Here is a 16245-nt window from a genome sequence, read left to right on the forward strand (position 1 = left end):
GTGTGCTCTTCCGATCTTTTGTTAAAATAATATTTTTGGTTTAGGAAGGATGTAACGTACGATACTTTTTTATATACTTGGCGTAATCTTTTTCTTTTTTTTAAAAAAAGAATTTTGGTGAGATCTCACTACTTTTTGGTAACTTGTTTTTGGACAATTTTTATTTGTTAAAATAATATTTTTGGTTTAGGAAGGATGTAACGTATGATACTTTTTTATATACGTGGCGTAACCTTTTTCTTTTAAAAAAAAAAAAAGAGTTTTGGTAGGTTACAATATAGAAAGAAAAATATAACCACAAAAAATTAAAGAGATAACAGTATAAAAAAGAATATTTTAAATTGGAGTATAACATTATATAACATCTATTATTAAAACATGTACACGTACATGCAATAAATGTATATAATCGATAAAATCGCCAATTCCATTGCGTTTTTCATTTATAAAATATGTATACAATTAAAATGTTACACTACAAATTCTTTATGTTTTGTTAACATCAACACATTTAAAATGTTTATAACATTAGAACAAATGTTTTGCTATTATAGCAAATTTTTTAATGATTTTCAAAACGTTAATTGGAAATTATTTTTAAGTACACAATTTGCAAAAGTTTATGCTAGTCATATTTTGAATTGTCATGACATATATTTAAAAATTATAAGAAAATTTGTAGTATTTAGATTAAGAATTTATAATAAAAAAAGCACTGTACGTAATCAAATATTTATGACAGTAAATCTGTAACTATATATATGCTATGTTTTCTTAATTCTTTTATGATAAAATGTACTTTATTTTATTTTTGTTGAAGTTATGCGTTACGCAAAACTATCTGTGCATATTGTTTTAATTTTTTTATGATGCAAAAAGTATTTTTATTAATGTGTTATATAATATTTTCATACAAGTTATGCAATATATAAGACAAATATAATTAATATTGTATGATTTAAAATTTTAATACAAAAAGCATTGTAATTAATACAAACAATTATATAAAAAATATTTAAATTTATATTTTATGTTTACTTTTCTTTAAATTGATTTTATTTTATTAATCCTTATCATAAAATAAACATTAAATGTAAGGAATTTCTTATTATATATATTATTTTAATGTTGTACATAAAATGATTACAATATTCATTTCTTCCACAACATTTATTTTTATTTGTAGTGCTGAAATATTAACGCTTATGTTAATGGTAAGGTTAGTGATTAAAAATCTAAGGTTAGTAATTCAAATATGAGCGGGAATAGATCCAATCTTGAAGACCAATCAAAATTGGATATCGTATGGCTTGACTCTGATTGAGGGTCTCTAATCTTACGTTACGATTGCACTTCTTGCTTATGACTAATTTCTGGTTAAGTTATTTTAAGGTTAAGTTGTAAATACAACATGTGAGAACTATTTACATTTCTTCGAAGCACTATTATATTTACTCGTAAATATGGTTCGAAAAAAAAGGTAACAGCTAAAAAAATGTATTAAATCAATTAAACTAAGAAAAGATAACTATAATCTTTGACAAAATTTGATATAACTTCTAATAATAAATGTCGAGTACGATATTAATTAAGTCAACTCCTCCAAGTATAGAACAAGTAGATAAATTTTATTTTTTTATAATATTAACATTTTTAAAGTTTTACATGTCAAGATACTTTAGATACTTTTTGATTGCATGTTTTTCCTGTGTTATTTTATGAAAATAATAACTTTAAATTATTTCTCTCCATGTTAGAACAAGAAAGCCTCTCAATAATGAGGACATTGATGATGTGGAAGACGATATCGAGGACGTGGATATGAATGCTGTGACCGATTCGGAAGAAGAATATACAGAGACTGAGAAGAAATTGCTGGAGAAAGTACGGAAGCAGCGGACCACTGAAAATTTCGATAGTGACGACGAAGTTTATGGGCTGCGAGATGGCAGCGAGGAGGAGGAAGATGATCGGCAAGATTCGATGGAATCTGACATCGAAGGGATGCAGGAGGATGACGATTTGCCGAACGATAGGGCTTGGGGCAGCAAAACAAAAGCTTTTTACTCGTCAGACTTTAAATATACAGATTATGCCTCGGCACCTCAAAAAGACTTGGCCAATGCAGAAATGGAGGAGCAGGAAGGAAAAAGGCTGCATTTAAGATCAATGGGACAGCATTTGGCTCTTGATGTTTCGAATTTAATTAAAAATAAAGCAACTCAAATCATAGAGGACAGCAAAGTTGTTCAAGAGGACAGCAAACAGGTGTCTGACAAGGAATCTTTTATGATCTTGGTCAATACTTTTAAAGGTACTTATCTAACGATATTAAAGGCATGCTCTTTATCATTTATTATTAATTTATTGCTAATTATATTTATAATATAGCGATTAATTGGAATTTCTATTTTTGACACATTTTGAACAAAGCTCCAGATTTCATACTTCTTTTGGTCTCATAAATAAAAATTATATTTTTTTTATGTACCATTTTATAAACGAAAACGTTAACGACATTAACAGCATTAAAAGTATTTATTATTATTAAATAAATAATCGTTTTTATTGCAGAATGCATGACAGAAGCAAAGGATGTTTTGGCACCATTCCTTGAATTGGTCAAGGATGGAACGTGTCCCGAATGCAATGCGGTAACCTTCATCAGAACCAAGTACGAGGTCATGTTAAATTATTGTACAAACATCTCGTTTTGCTTAATGCTGAGGATCAAGGAGCTGCCGATAAAATCGCATCCAGTTGTGAAGCGTCTGGAGCAATACCGTCAGCTGCTCGACGAATTGCAGTCGGAACAGGGAGACTTGTTGGAGCAGGTAACAGAGATACTGAGAGCAGTTAAGGAGGGCAGGCCTCTTTACAGCATATCGGACGGTTCTCAGCTGCAAAGTAGTAAGAAGAAAACTCCGAGATTTGCTGGCTTGACTAAGAAGCTGTCCGGCAAAAAAGAAACGGTAATGCGAGAGAAGCGATTGTTGTCCGACAGTATGGATGAAGAAACGAGCATGGATGAGGATCTAGATGACGAGAAGTACGATGGCAAATTTGTAACTGATGAGAAAAATAACGACATTCTGCATATGAACGAGGAAGAGGCGAAGAGAGCAATAACGTATCAAATGGCGAAGAACAGAGGTCTCACGCCGTATCGCAAAAAGGAGCTGCGCAATCCGCGGGTGAAGCATAGAAACAAATATCGTAAAGCCAAGATTCGCAGAAAGGGCGCGGTACGTATGGAGCACAAAGATTAACCCCCTCTATGCGCTAGGTGGCGTGCGACATACCTCAGGAAAATTAAACTGCCTAAATTTAGTTCGTAAGAAATAGTATTATTTTTATTTTCTTGTTTCAAAAGATTAATGAGCTTATTATTTTGTTTTATTCTTATATCTTAGTGAACAAGAATTATGACAGTCGAAATTATTGTATTAAATTAGTATAAAAGTAAAGTGTAATAACATGGGGTATTAGATACCCCACATGGTTCGGCATGATTTTTTCCTGGTGCACGGAGGGTTAAACGTTTATTGTTATCTACACATGCAAGACCTCTTGGAAATGTTTTATGCGAAACTTAAAAAAAATTTTTTTCCAGGTGAGAGAAGTGAGAAAGGAATTGACTCGTTATTCAGGAGAGATCTCTGGTATCAAAGCAGGCGTGAAGAAAGGCATTAAATTAAAATAATCGAAAGATTTTTTGTACGACATAAATCATGTGAATATTTTTTCCGAATATATGATGTATGTTTATTTGTGTGCTCTAATTGGATATTAATTTCTTATTAATGTAGAATTTCTAAAATTGATCGTTTTAGCACTACAAAAAATAGACTTCCAAATTCTGTCTAAAAATTATGTTGTTCAACAAAATTAATGCACATAAACGAAAATAATCATTTTCCATTGCATTTTAGACGCCTAATGTAATCCTGTTTGCCAAATTATTTGTCACGCCCGCGGCATAATTCTGAAAAATTTGCGATTAAAATAGCAAAAAAGGGACTATTTTAATGTATTTTGGCATGTTTTATTGTATTGTATTTTGAAGAAGTTTTATTCCAATCAAAATTATAAGTATATATTGTTAGAACTTTCTATCCTTGAATAAAAATGATAAATTAACTTGGTAAAAGATTGTACTTAGCGTCCAAAAAAATAGGAAATGATTACTTTAGTTCTTGCATTCAAAAGTCAAGTTTATTTTTTATCGAACAGTGTTAATCAACGATAACATAAATACAATAGATAAATGCTTTATTTTATCAGAAAATTGTATGTACAGTAAGAAACAATGGCATTTTAGCAGCAACAGAAAAAATTAGGTCTTTTGATCAAGTTAATTAGGTAACTTTCAATTATATATATGTAACTCCTGTGTGTACATAGTTTTTGCTGCCAGTTCATGAGGTTCTAGGAAAACAACTTATAGCATTTACAAAACTGAAAAACGTAATTTAAAGTCAACGTGTTTAAACCTCTACTTTGGCTAATATATCCGACTCGCGGAACAGATGGTACTCCTTGTTGTCGTCAAGTTCAACTTTCGTGCCGCCATATTCAGGAAGTAATACAACATCTCCAATCTTAATGCTTAAAGGCATATGCTCTCCTTTCTGATGACAAAGGGAAAGATAATATAATTATTAACAGATAATTCAGAGGAAAAAATATTTAGAAAAAATATATATATGAAGACGATATTCCATGTACATACATCGTTTCTCGCTCCAGGACCTGTGGCTATAACCGTGCCTCGCAGGACTTTCGCTTGTGCTTTCTCGGGGAGTACAATACCACCTTTTGTTTTGGTAATTGCCTCGGCTCTTTGTATAAGGACTCTGTCGAAGAGAGGAATCAGCCTCTTCACAGCATTGGCAGCAGCCTAAAAATACATAGACATTTATTGTAATTATTGATATTCTGTATGTATGTATGTATGATATATATATATATATGTATATATATATCTCAACTTCTTGATAATATATCAAGAACATCGAGATAATTAATCTGTTAGTCAATTTTGACTTCATGAAAATTTAATTAACTAAATTTTAACAAGGTCATTTAAATTAAATCAATTTTGACTCAGTCAACTTAATTAAATTTACAAAATTTATGATTAAATTTAATTATACCACACTAATTTGTGTGTTAACCATATTTTTTTCATAGATTTGAGAAAATACTAAAATTTGACAGAAAAAAAGATGATAGTTACCAACGGAATTTCTCTAATGGCAAAAGTTAGCGACATACCTGCATATTTGATTATTTCTCACGTGGAGATTAAGCTTTTTAATTAAGTTAACTGCGAATATATGATCGAACAACAAGAATACAAGTAATACGACTGCAGGGATAATTAATTTGTCAATTTTTACTTCATTAAAATTTAATTAACTAAATTTTAATAAGTTCTTTTAAATTAAATCAATTTTGACTCAGTTAATTTAATTTAATTTATAAAATTTGAGATTAAATTTAATTAGACCACACTGATTTGTATATTAACCATCATCTCCATATTTTTTTTATGAATTTGAGAAAATCAAAATTAAACAGAAAAAGAAGTGATGATGAAAGTTACCAATGGAATTTCTCTAATAGCAAAAGTTAGCGAGATACTTGCATAACAAGCTCATTTAAATTAAATCAATGTTGACTCAGTTAACTTAATAAAAGTTACAAAACATTTGTAATACGATTGCAGATCAATTAATTTGTCAATTTTGACTTCATTAAAATTGAATTAACTAAATTTTAACAAGTTCATTTAAATTAAATCAATTGTGACTCAGTTAACTTATTAATTAAAAAGTAATTAACTTATTAATTAAATTAACAAAATTTGCGATTAAATTTAATTAGACTGATTTGTGTCTTTAACCATCATCTCCATTTTTTTTTGTGAATTTGAGAAAATACCAAAATTTGACGGAAAAAAGGATGATGAAAGTTACCAATGGAATTTCTCCAATGGCAAAAGTTATCGAGATACCTGCATGTTTGATTATTTCTCACGTGGAGATTAAGTTTTTTAATTAAGTTAACTGCGAATACGAGCGAACGGCAAGAATACAAGTAATATAGCTGCAGTCGAGATACTCCGATTACTTCTCTATCTCGACGAATTCACAAACAAATGCGATTCGCCGCGAACCGGTCGACGACCGCGATGAGAAACGGCGCAAATACATATATTTCTCTCGACACGTTCTCGAACGCGATCCTCGGAGATAAGCACATGCAGCGGCATGTGAGCGAATAGGCGTGGATACGCGTCGTCGCACGGGTGCCGAGATGCCGTTTCCGAGGGTTATCGGAAAGTAACCCCGAAACGGCATGCCCGCGCCACGCGGATTTTTCCCACGGAAAAGAAGGAATTCTCGCTGCCTACTTTTTCTCATGTTGAGTCCAGTGAGAAATTCAGTATATATAACTCACCATGGTCGCAATTCCCTCGCAATCACCGAATCGGTCGAAGTGCGAAACCGGCAGCGTACGCACGCTCGAGAACTCGTGCACGTTGTGTAACCTCTAAACCTTAAACTGCGGCGGCGAGACGAGACGGAGCGATGTGCGCACGCGCGCGCGCCACGATATTCTCGAAGGTTCCGCTCCGTGCCCCGTGGTTGCTAACACCCTCTTCGCACCCCCTCTCCCCCACTCCTCCGTCATACCGCGCCAACGTGCTCCGGCGTGTAGTCCGTGTATCGCATCGATTATTATGGCTAGGAAAAGCACGAAAGGATCGCGAGCAATTACGTAACATATAAGTGTGGAGACTCGCGAGAGCACCGATTAAACTCTTATTTTCACACTTTATACTCTTACTCGGTCCACAAAATTTTTCTTACAATGTACTCGTAAATATATAAGTTATACATATGCATTTAGATATTCCTGGTGAAAAATTTTCTTAGATTTCCTTTACATAATTTTTCAGAATTTCTACGTAAATTTCAGAATCTCTTGCAATTTCTAATATAATTTAATAACTTTTAACATTTTGTTTAATGCTGCAGAGAAAGTCTGCATTTTTTCTAGAATTCTTTTTATGTGTGAATTCTGAAATATTTTAAGAATTTCCTCGGTCTATAATTGTTTATAAAAACTTGTAAAATTGGAAGAAATTTAAGATGCGTACACTGTGTGGTTTTTTTACAACTCTTTATAAATTTAAAATATACAAAATTCTTAAAAATATATACGAGATATGAGAAGTTATAATATTACAATTTCCATATAATATATATAATGGTTATTAATTTGCAAAATAATTTATTAATCTTTATAGGATGGGAAGTTTATAGCACTGAAACAGTGTCATACATTTTGCTGCAAGAATTAATTATAATCTTAAATTTGATATATCACTTTAACAAACATGGCATTAAATTTAATTTTTTCTGTTTGAATTAGGATTTATTTTATCAATTAAAAAAGTTGCAGAAATCGATATCGACAAGCTTCGTCACCAATATATATGTATTAGTGTAAACTATACAATGGTGAATTATGTATTCTTTTAAAAAAAAATTATAGATGCGTCATACACTTTCCATCGAGGCGTCGATAACGTTGTAAATTACAGCACGAGATAACAAAGATAAGATAAAACTAAATAGTGAAGACCATCATTATACGTACAAAAATTTTAATCGTAACCGTAAATTCGTAAGCATATATTGACTAATCACAATCAAACATTCTAAAATGCAAGATCACAATTTTGATCATGACTCGTTTTGCTTACGGCCTTATATGATCAGTGACGAATCCAGCGAGAGTTGTTCTGGTGAGAGAGGGGCGGTAAGACAAAATTAATGTGAATATTTAGTTATTATTGTCGTAAATGTTATTTTTAATATTTTTTATTATTAAAAAAAAAATTGAGTAAACGTTATTTAGTCTCGAATAATCTCTAATAATTTTTTTTCTCAATTCATTTAAAACTGACTTTTTTCAATATATGTACGAAGTTTGTTTGAAAAGCTCTGGGGGAGGGGCGATCGCCCCCTTCGCTTCTCCCCCCCTTGTTTTCGCCACACTGCTTATTATGATTACAACTAAGTTTTGTACGTGTGACCTTAAGAATCAAATACTCGACATCTTCCTTTTTTTTCTTTATTGAATTCAAATTTTGCAACACGTGAAAATAATGATAAGTCTATATGTTTAGTCGTGACAAAATAAAGGGCATGATAATCGCAACGCAGAACGCTATCGTCTCTTCCGATGGGATTAATAAGTGCCCTTGACACATGAATTTACACTCGTATCAAAGCATACATTCGAATGTTTAAAGACATTTAACGACTCCACGTATGTACGTGGTATATCCTACGATATCGATAAACAAATTCTCCCGCATTCTGAATGAACTTAGCCGAAATTGTAAATTCAACTAACTGCTTTTACATGTATCCTCGCGAAGAAATCGTTATACTCCGCAGCGACGCGATAATGGAAGAAGGGACGTAAAAAAAAAAGATGTGATCGTCAGCGGCCGGCCGATTGCATCACACACGGAATCATCGTACTTTCTGGAACACGCGCCACGCGGCAACTTCACCGCGCTGCGTAGAACTGATGAAATCGAATCTCCAATTAGACCCCGAAGAAAATCGCTTCTGCTCTTGTCCCTGATAATTTTCCATATACGACGTGAAATTAATTTATACCGAATGCTATATTATTTCTATTTGAAATTAAATGTTGCGGTTAAGGTTAACAATTTAACAAGTCTGTAGTGTTCGACAAGAGACGAAAAGAAGGAGGGATTGGAGAGGGAAGATCACCCATTCAACGACGGTACAACGGAGGCATTTCCCCCGCCGTTCAAATATACTTACCACACGCGTAGCAAACCACGGGACTGATCCGACAGACTCGTGCTTGAAAATATCCAGCAGAAAATTTTTGGGGTGCAATTTTAGTGTTTATTATTATATTCATATCAATAATACATATGTAAAATATATTGAGTATGATGTTATAAAAATATGTATCTCAAAATAAAAATAAAATTTATTACATATATTAAAATGTGCCATATGTATACATTAATATTTATGTTTTTTATTATATAATATATATTAATATATAAATATAAAAAAAAATATATATATATATATAAATATTATATATAATAACATATGAAGAAAATGTATCGCGGTTTCTTTTTTAATAAGTTTCTGACATATCTTTAAAGTTTTCTAAGTAAGTCTTAAGTAATTACAAGAATTCTAAAATTAAATTCTACAAAGTATGACTCACGAAAAGCAAGCATTTTGTACATACGTACATTTTAACTTAAATGTAAGTATTTATATGCGGACGTTAAACATATGAAAAATTGTTAAAAATATTATGAGATTAAGAATATTTTCATTTGGAGCCACCGACCGGACTTAAAATGATCTTGAATATAAAATTTATAAAAATACACCTGTGGTGTGCCTCAATCTATACGCTACTGAGAACTACCGCCGCGCACGCGTGAAAAATCTCTCCGCCTCCCCTGTCCCCATTGCAGCACCCATGTGATATCGCACATTCTTCTTCTCAGTTCTCGTTTCACTCGTCTTCTATCTGTGAGGACAACGTTCGATCACGCCGTGTCGATCTTCAGCTCGCACAGCTCCCGACTGCCGGCACTGTCGATCGTCTCGTCTAAAAAAATCTCCCTCGAGGATCCAAGGTGAAGCAATCGAGCCGCGAATCTGCGCCACGTGTTTCTTCCGGAAAATTCGAGAAACCTCGCCGGGGCGAAGTTTTTTAGCCGGCCCGGCCGGAGGATATCTTCGCACGTGATCTTCGCGAGCATCCGCGGGATAGCTTCTTCTCTTCTGTACAAATAATTCGCGCGCGAGAGAGTACGCTGTTAAGCCGGTTGAGCGAGTGATTTTCAGTCAAATCCCGCGATAATTTCTCCCGCTGAATGTTAACCTTTAATCGCCGCGCCACGCGGGACTTTACATAACCACGTTCCAGAGAGCTCACTATCGAGGATCATCAACTCCGTGATAAACCGCTCTCACGCGAATTTTTCAGTATTCCCAACGAGACATTAAATTGCGAAATATTCGTATTTACAAGTAACGTTTAGGGAATGATGAAAGAGCTAAACCTAGAATTTTTATAATTTCTTGCATTTTATTATTCACAAGATTCGGAGTAGGATGTGTACTTGCCGTTAATTATTTATTTCTATTTCTTAATTATTATTTGTTCTTAGATATGCTTTAAAAGTTAAATGAATTTTTTCCTTTGAATCGAAGGAAAGAACTGAAAGAATGTTTGACGATTGCATCAGACGTTATTTTTAGGATTAAGTATGCATTACTAAAGGATAATTTATCTTTGAGTAATGTATACAACGTCTTTATATCTTTAAGTAATGTAACAATATATATATATATATTTTTACAGATGCATAGACTACCTACCCTGTTGAGAGGAGCCGCCCTGCGCCAGCTGCAGGTGCGCACTTATGCCAAAGACGTACGTTTTGGGCCGGAGGTTCGTGCCCTGATGCTGCAAGGCGTGGATATTCTTGCAGACGCCGTCGCCGTCACGATGGGCCCTAAAGGACGTAACGTTATTCTGGAGCAGAGCTGGGGAAGCCCAAAGATCACGAAGGACGGCGTGACCGTGGCGAAGGGCATCGAGCTGAAGGACAAGTTTCAGAATATCGGAGCCAAGTTGGTGCAGGATGTAGCTAACAATACCAATGAGGAGGCTGGAGATGGCACGACAACCGCGACCATATTAGCTAGAGCGATAGCCAAAGAGGGATTCGAGAAGATCAGCAAAGGTGCCAATCCCATTGAAATCAGACGAGGTGAGTGTGTCAATTTATACAACAAACAGTTCATATATATATATAAAATCTCAGAAAGTCTTAGGAAATGTTGAACTTTGACCTAAGCTATGAGATAAATCAAGAGAGTAGTCTATGTTTGGTAGTGCCTAGTTCAAAAGATAAAAGTTAAGTTAAAAAGTTAAATAAATTTAACTTAACTTAGTACATTTTAGACTCTTAACTTTTAACTTAATTTAGTTACATTTTATCGGTAATTATTAACTTTTGATCTAACTTTCTCAAAGTTAGATCATTTTTAGTGCTTGTAAACCCAAAATAAAATACGTATCTTAGCGTCTTCAAACTCAAAATTGAGATCACACATTAAGGCAATTATTGTAATAATATAATAAATATAGCCCGATCGCGGAAAGGAATTACTGTTTGCAGACCTTCTGCAGACCTTGTTTATTAAATCACGTTGAAAGAAGTCCTTCGAAATCGGTCCTCTTTCCGCGGCTCGACAGAAATAAGTGTAACAAATGTATACCTTATTTAGAAACTTTATTTAGAAACCCTAAAATTATAAAATGAAAACAATTTAACTTTAACTTTTCAATTACTTTTTATTTCTTAACTTTTAACTCAATTTTATTACGGACTAACTTGTATCTTAACTAAGTTAAACTGTTTTAGACTGTTAACTTTAACTTAACTTAGTAAAAAAAATGTATATTAACTTACCCAACCCTGAATTATGAATATTTCTACGAGAGATAATATTAAAACAATCTGTTGTTTTGTAGGTGTAATGTTAGCGGTGGACAGAGTCAAAGATGAATTGAAAACGCTGAGCAAACCTGTCACGACGCCCGAGGAAATCGCCCAAGTGGCAACGATATCCGCCAACGGCGACCAAGCAATTGGCAACCTGATCTCGGACGCCATGAAGAAGGTCGGGAAAGAAGGCGTGATCACCGTGAAAGACGGCAAAACGCTCACGGATGAGTTGGAAGTCATAGAGGGGTTGAAGTTCGACAGAGGCTACATCTCGCCGTACTTCATCAACTCGAGTAAAGGCGCCAAAGTCGAGTACCAGGACGCGCTCATTCTCTTCAGCGAGAAGAAGATCTCCACCGTTCAGACCATCATACCCGCTTTGGAACTGGCGAACTCGCAGCGCAAATCCCTCGTCATAATCGCCGAGGATGTGGACGGCGAGGCGCTGTCGACCCTCGTCGTTAACCGTTTGAAAATCGGGCTGCAAGTGGTTGCGGTCAAAGCCCCCGGTTTCGGTGACAATAGGAAAGCCACTCTTCAGGATATGGCGATATCCACCGGTGGCATTGTGTTCGGCGATGACGCCAATCTTATCAAATTGGAAGACGTCCAGGTAAAATATCAGTGTCCAACCCGATAGTAATTTTTGAGTGCATATTTCATTGTTTCCGAAAATTACTCATCATTTACAGTATTCACTATTACATTTCTTCACAACTCTCCAATAAATCTCTAAAAGGCATATAGAATAGAATAGAAATTTATTCACTTCAGCTTTACATAAATTAGCCAAGAAAAGGACTTGGTTTACAAAAAATATCTTCCACACCTTTCCTAACTCTATTCCTTACTCTTCTACTCCTCTCTTACTGAACACATTTTACATTTTCGCATTACATTTCTACCCCTTTACATTTTTACACTTTACATTATTTACATTGCTTTACTTCCTTTTTACATTTCACCATATTTACATTTGTTACTTCTATCTTTGTTTTTTTTTTGTTTTTATCTCGTTTTTTCTACTTAATCTATTCACCGCTCTGCTCTAAAAGGCATATGAAATAGAGAATGAGGTGAGATGAGATGATTGAATTCGAAAACTACCGACTACGAGTCGATCGCTCTCAGCCATAGATCACGTGTTACTTCAGTTGAAATAGTTTAATTGAAAAGTTGACTTCATATATAAATAATTTTGATCTTGTTTATGTTAAAAATTTTAATCTCAATAATAACAGAAAAATATCTGTTCTACCGAAATAATGAAATAGCAAGACTGGGAATGGTAAATCTGAATCTTTTGCTTAATAAGCACTGTTCTATGAACCAAAAATACATGTCTTTAGTATTATAATGAACGTAATACTTTTTTTTCCTAGCTAAGCGACTTGGGCCAGGTGGGAGAGGTCATTATTACAAAGGACGACACTCTCATTTTGAAAGGCAAGGGAAAGAAGGCCGATATCGATAGGAGAGCTGATCAGATCAGGGATCAAATCGAAAACACCACGTCCGACTACGAGAAGGAGAAGCTGCAGGAACGTTTGGCGAGGTTAGCGTCTGGCGTCGCCGTCCTGCGAGTCGGTGGCAGCAGCGAGGTGGAGGTTAACGAGAAAAAAGACCGTGTGCACGACGCGCTCAACGCCACTCGCGCCGCCGTCGAGGAGGGAATCGTTCCCGGAGGTGAATCTTGGAATCTTCGCTAGCTCCCGTTTTCCCGCGTGTGTACAACACGTGTAAACCGTAACATTTCGTCTTCTCTTGCAGGTGGCACCGCGTTGCTGAGATGCATACCGATGCTCGAGCAGCTCAAGGCCGTGAACGGCGATCAGGAGACCGGGATCAAGATCGTGGCGAACGCCCTGCGTATGCCATGTCTGCAGATCGCGCAGAACGCCGGCGTCGACGCCAGCGTCGTGGTGGCCAAAGTGAGCGAGGGCAAGCTCGGTTACGACGCCCTGAGAAACGAATACGTCGACATGATCGAGAAGGGCATCATCGATCCCACGAAGGTCGTACGCACGGCGCTCACGGACGCCGCCGGGGTCGCGTCGTTGCTGACGACGGCGGAAGCTGTCGTCACCGAGATACCCAAGGAGGAGTCGCAGCCGCCGATGGGTGGTATGGGCGGTATGGGTGGAATGGGTGGAATGGGCGGTATGGGCGGCATGGGCGGCATGATGTAAAGAGAGAAACGCACGAAGACTGAGAGAAAAAAAAGACAGCCCGTGTGTCACGATCTGGTTCGTATATGATGTATACGCGATTGTGTGCCGCGCACAACATTGTTCAATTAGTTAGATTCCAAGCATCGATTCCGTTCGAACGGAATAGAGGGAGATATATCCGTACGCAGTCTCTCCTATAATTTGTACTTTGAAGCATTACGAGCGATAAGATTACCACTGGTGTAGTGTGAAGTCGTTACGAAACGCGCCGTTTCCCTCCCTTCCCTCCCCGACTTCGTTTTGTTTTGCGAATCTGTAAACATTGTTATGAATCCACGCGCAGATCGCTCGCTTTTATTTCATTCAATAAACTCACGGTACTCGCGTGCACGAATGTTTCAAATACAAATGCATTTAATAATGTAAAAAGGAAGAAACGGTTACTACGTAGAAACGAACTTGTTAACGTGTTTATACAGAATGTGGAATTGCGATGAATTGGCAATTCAATCGATTACACGATAAGAATTTTTAAACCGATTTATTCTGTCCATCATTTTGTATTCCCGATATTCCAAATTGTGTTTCACGAAACCCAGTTACAAAAATAAACTGTTCAATACTTTATACAGCTTTCTAGTTTTTATAGTCGTCTCATTCGCGTCGAAGATGCAAATGTAAAAATGAATGTGCGTATTAATTGTGAAAAGGGTTAATTACTTATGCTTTCATAATTTTGTAATTGTTGAATTTATTTTCCGTCTGAATAAAAACGTATGTTTAAATTACAATTTAACTCTCCATATCGCCGTACTTCATACGATCTATTATAATAAATGAATAAATGAATTAAGAATATCGATAAGTACAGAGAGAAAAGTTTTATTTGGAATAGATATATATATATATATATATATATTATTACATTATTGTGTCGTATTTGTCTTGAAACAATCACTGAAACGTAATGAAGGTATAAATATCTAAAAACAATTTCTTTAATCACAATGTAAAGAAAGTTGCTGCTGTTACCATCTCATTCGAGGCCTATTCCACCACGATCATCGTAAATATATCGCATCATTTATATTTTCAGAATACGCTTATGGAGCTTCAAAACAGCTCTTTTCTGAAACTAAAATTATTTACGCTGATCAAATCACACATTACGCGCGGTTACTTACGGGGACAAATGTAATAAAAAAATATTCACGTATTATGCTCTTTTTCTTGTTTGTTTCCCATATTGATCACATACATAAAATATCTTTAATTTTTTTAACATAACCTGTTGCATAAATTATTTTACAGCATTAAGTATGTACATCAAGTACGTTTTTGACTATAAATAAAATTATATAAAAAAAAATTCCGCAATTTTTTTCAGGAAATGAAATTCAAAGTCGAACGGAATCTCAATGCAGCTGAATAGAGATCAGTATACATGCATATGCGTGCATATTCGGCATACGCAACATAAAAATATTTCCAATCTTGAATTCACGTAAACATAAACAAATATCTCCAATTTTGATTTACGTATTTTGATTCAGTGAAAGCATTATAAAACAGCCGCGAAAGAAATATAAAACAAAAGAAAAATGGTTTTCTAATATATAACTACGTAATAGTTGCACGGTTGGAAAAGAAATATTTCATTTTATATTCAAAATACAAAGAGAAGTTCGCTTTAAAAAATATTATATTAAAGCCTAAGATACATTCATTTCCATAATAAAAAGCCTTATTTTATTTAAGCTCCGATTTTTTCGATTTCATCCGCATCTTCCGCGTCGAGATAATGAATCTTCTTGCCAAAATGTCTTTCTATATCCTTGCACAACTGCATCGCGTGCTCCGAGTCAATTAAATTAATGGCAATCCCTGACTTGCCAAATCGTCCTGTTCTGCCAATTCTATGCAAGTATGTCTCACAATCGGCTTGTCGCTTCTGATCCATCGGCAAATCGAAATTCACCACTATCGTCACCTGTTCCACATCGATACCTGTCAAAAATATTGTACGTTATCAATACGTTATCATTACAATTAGAGATGTAAATAGAAAAAAAACCAAATTGTTTTTTTTTTTCATAAAATACGTTTTTTAAGAAAAAAAACATAAGCCTCGTTTTTTCTCAAAATTTTGTTTTTTTTTAGCTATCTATTTAATATCTATATTTTGCTTAATATAAGTTAATTTTTCATGATTTTTATTTTATAGATTTAAATTATCATCATTTTAACTTTTACGCAGAACGAGACAGCCAATATATTGATTCTGAAACATTTTGAAGCACTTCATGAGTCATTATAATAAATTCTACTTAAGGAAAAGCTTTAGAAAAAGAATTAAAAAGATTTTCCTTTTGTAAAAGTTAAATGTAGATCACATTAAAATTAATTATATAATTATATAATTACTATTTACAATTAATTAGTCGTGCTATCAGAATTAGAAAAAAA

The 16245-nt window shown here is 34.6% G+C and overlaps 4 protein-coding genes across 6 annotated transcripts in view; 2 read left to right on the top strand and 2 right to left on the bottom strand.

Moving 5' to 3' along the window:
* Positions 1-1385: 1385 nt before the first annotated feature.
* On the top strand, positions 1386-3782 carry LOC105455580 (something about silencing protein 10). Its single transcript, XM_011699006.1, has 4 exons — positions 1386-1480; positions 1758-2314; positions 2575-3245; positions 3614-3782. Exons 1-4 carry the CDS (start codon positions 1464-1466, stop codon positions 3701-3703), a joined length of 1335 nt encoding a protein of 444 aa, XP_011697308.1. The 5' UTR covers positions 1386-1463; the 3' UTR covers positions 3704-3782.
* Positions 3783-4196: 414 nt separating this feature from the next.
* On the bottom strand, positions 4197-6597 carry LOC105455581 (10 kDa heat shock protein, mitochondrial). Of its 2 annotated transcripts, none has more exons than XM_011699008.1 (3): positions 6466-6597; positions 4733-4900; positions 4197-4631 (listed from the first exon to the last, which is right to left on the bottom strand). In XM_011699008.1, the coding sequence occupies exons 1-3, from the start codon at positions 6466-6468 to the stop codon at positions 4488-4490; spliced, it is 315 nt and encodes a 104-aa protein (XP_011697310.1). In that variant the 5' UTR covers positions 6469-6597; the 3' UTR covers positions 4197-4487. The 2 variants fall into 2 exon arrangements, with proteins under 2 accessions (XP_011697310.1, XP_011697309.1); XM_011699007.1 differs by lacking the exon at positions 6466-6597 and adding an exon at positions 6020-6135.
* A 2935-nt stretch (positions 6598-9532) lies between these two features.
* Positions 9533-14570, top strand: LOC105455582 (60 kDa heat shock protein, mitochondrial-like). Of its 2 annotated transcripts, none has more exons than XM_011699009.1 (5): positions 9533-9724; positions 10456-10867; positions 11635-12221; positions 12991-13294; positions 13379-14570. In XM_011699009.1, the coding sequence occupies exons 2-5, from the start codon at positions 10456-10458 to the stop codon at positions 13795-13797; spliced, it is 1722 nt and encodes a 573-aa protein (XP_011697311.1). In that variant the 5' UTR covers positions 9533-9724; the 3' UTR covers positions 13798-14570. The 2 variants fall into 2 exon arrangements, with proteins under 2 accessions (XP_011697311.1, XP_011697312.1); XM_011699010.1 differs by lacking the exon at positions 9533-9724 and adding an exon at positions 9755-10121.
* Positions 14571-15418: 848 nt separating this feature from the next.
* The window catches only part of LOC105455583 (DEAD-box helicase Dbp80), a gene marked incomplete at its 5' end in the record, with an annotated part of 5034 nt that continues 4207 nt past the window's right edge, over positions 15419-16245 (bottom strand). Inside the window, one exon of the mRNA XM_011699011.1 lies at positions 15419-15786. Coding sequence (XP_011697313.1) covers positions 15533-15786 — 254 coding nt within the window. The remainder of the gene's footprint in view (positions 15787-16245) is intronic.

This window comes from Wasmannia auropunctata, unplaced genomic scaffold (genome assembly GCF_000956235.1).
Source record: "Wasmannia auropunctata unplaced genomic scaffold, wasmannia.A_1.0 LD335897.1, whole genome shotgun sequence".
NCBI lineage: Eukaryota > Metazoa > Arthropoda > Insecta > Hymenoptera > Formicidae > Wasmannia > Wasmannia auropunctata.

What these genes read in the sequence shown, in the direction of transcription:
- LOC105455581 (XM_011699007.1), bottom strand. An exon ending in GTCCTGGAGCGAGAAACGAT is followed by an intron (nt 4,632 to 4,732) that starts GTATGTACATGG and finishes CTTTGTCATCAG; the next exon opens with AAAGGAGAGCATATGCCTTT.
- LOC105455582 (XM_011699009.1), top strand. Translation starts at nt 10,456, where the DNA reads ATGCATAGACTACCTACCCTGTTGAGAGGAGCCGCCCTGCGCCAGCTG. An exon ending in TCCCATTGAAATCAGACGAG is followed by an intron (nt 10,868 to 11,634) that starts GTGAGTGTGTCA and finishes GTTGTTTTGTAG; the next exon opens with GTGTAATGTTAGCGGTGGAC. An exon ending in GGAGGGAATCGTTCCCGGAG is followed by an intron (nt 13,295 to 13,378) that starts GTGAATCTTGGA and finishes CTTCTCTTGCAG; the next exon opens with GTGGCACCGCGTTGCTGAGA.
- LOC105455580 (XM_011699006.1), top strand. An exon ending in CTTGGTCAATACTTTTAAAG is followed by an intron (nt 2,315 to 2,574) that starts GTACTTATCTAA and finishes TTTTTATTGCAG; the next exon opens with AATGCATGACAGAAGCAAAG. An exon ending in AGATTCGCAGAAAGGGCGCG is followed by an intron (nt 3,246 to 3,613) that starts GTACGTATGGAG and finishes ATTTTTTTCCAG; the next exon opens with GTGAGAGAAGTGAGAAAGGA.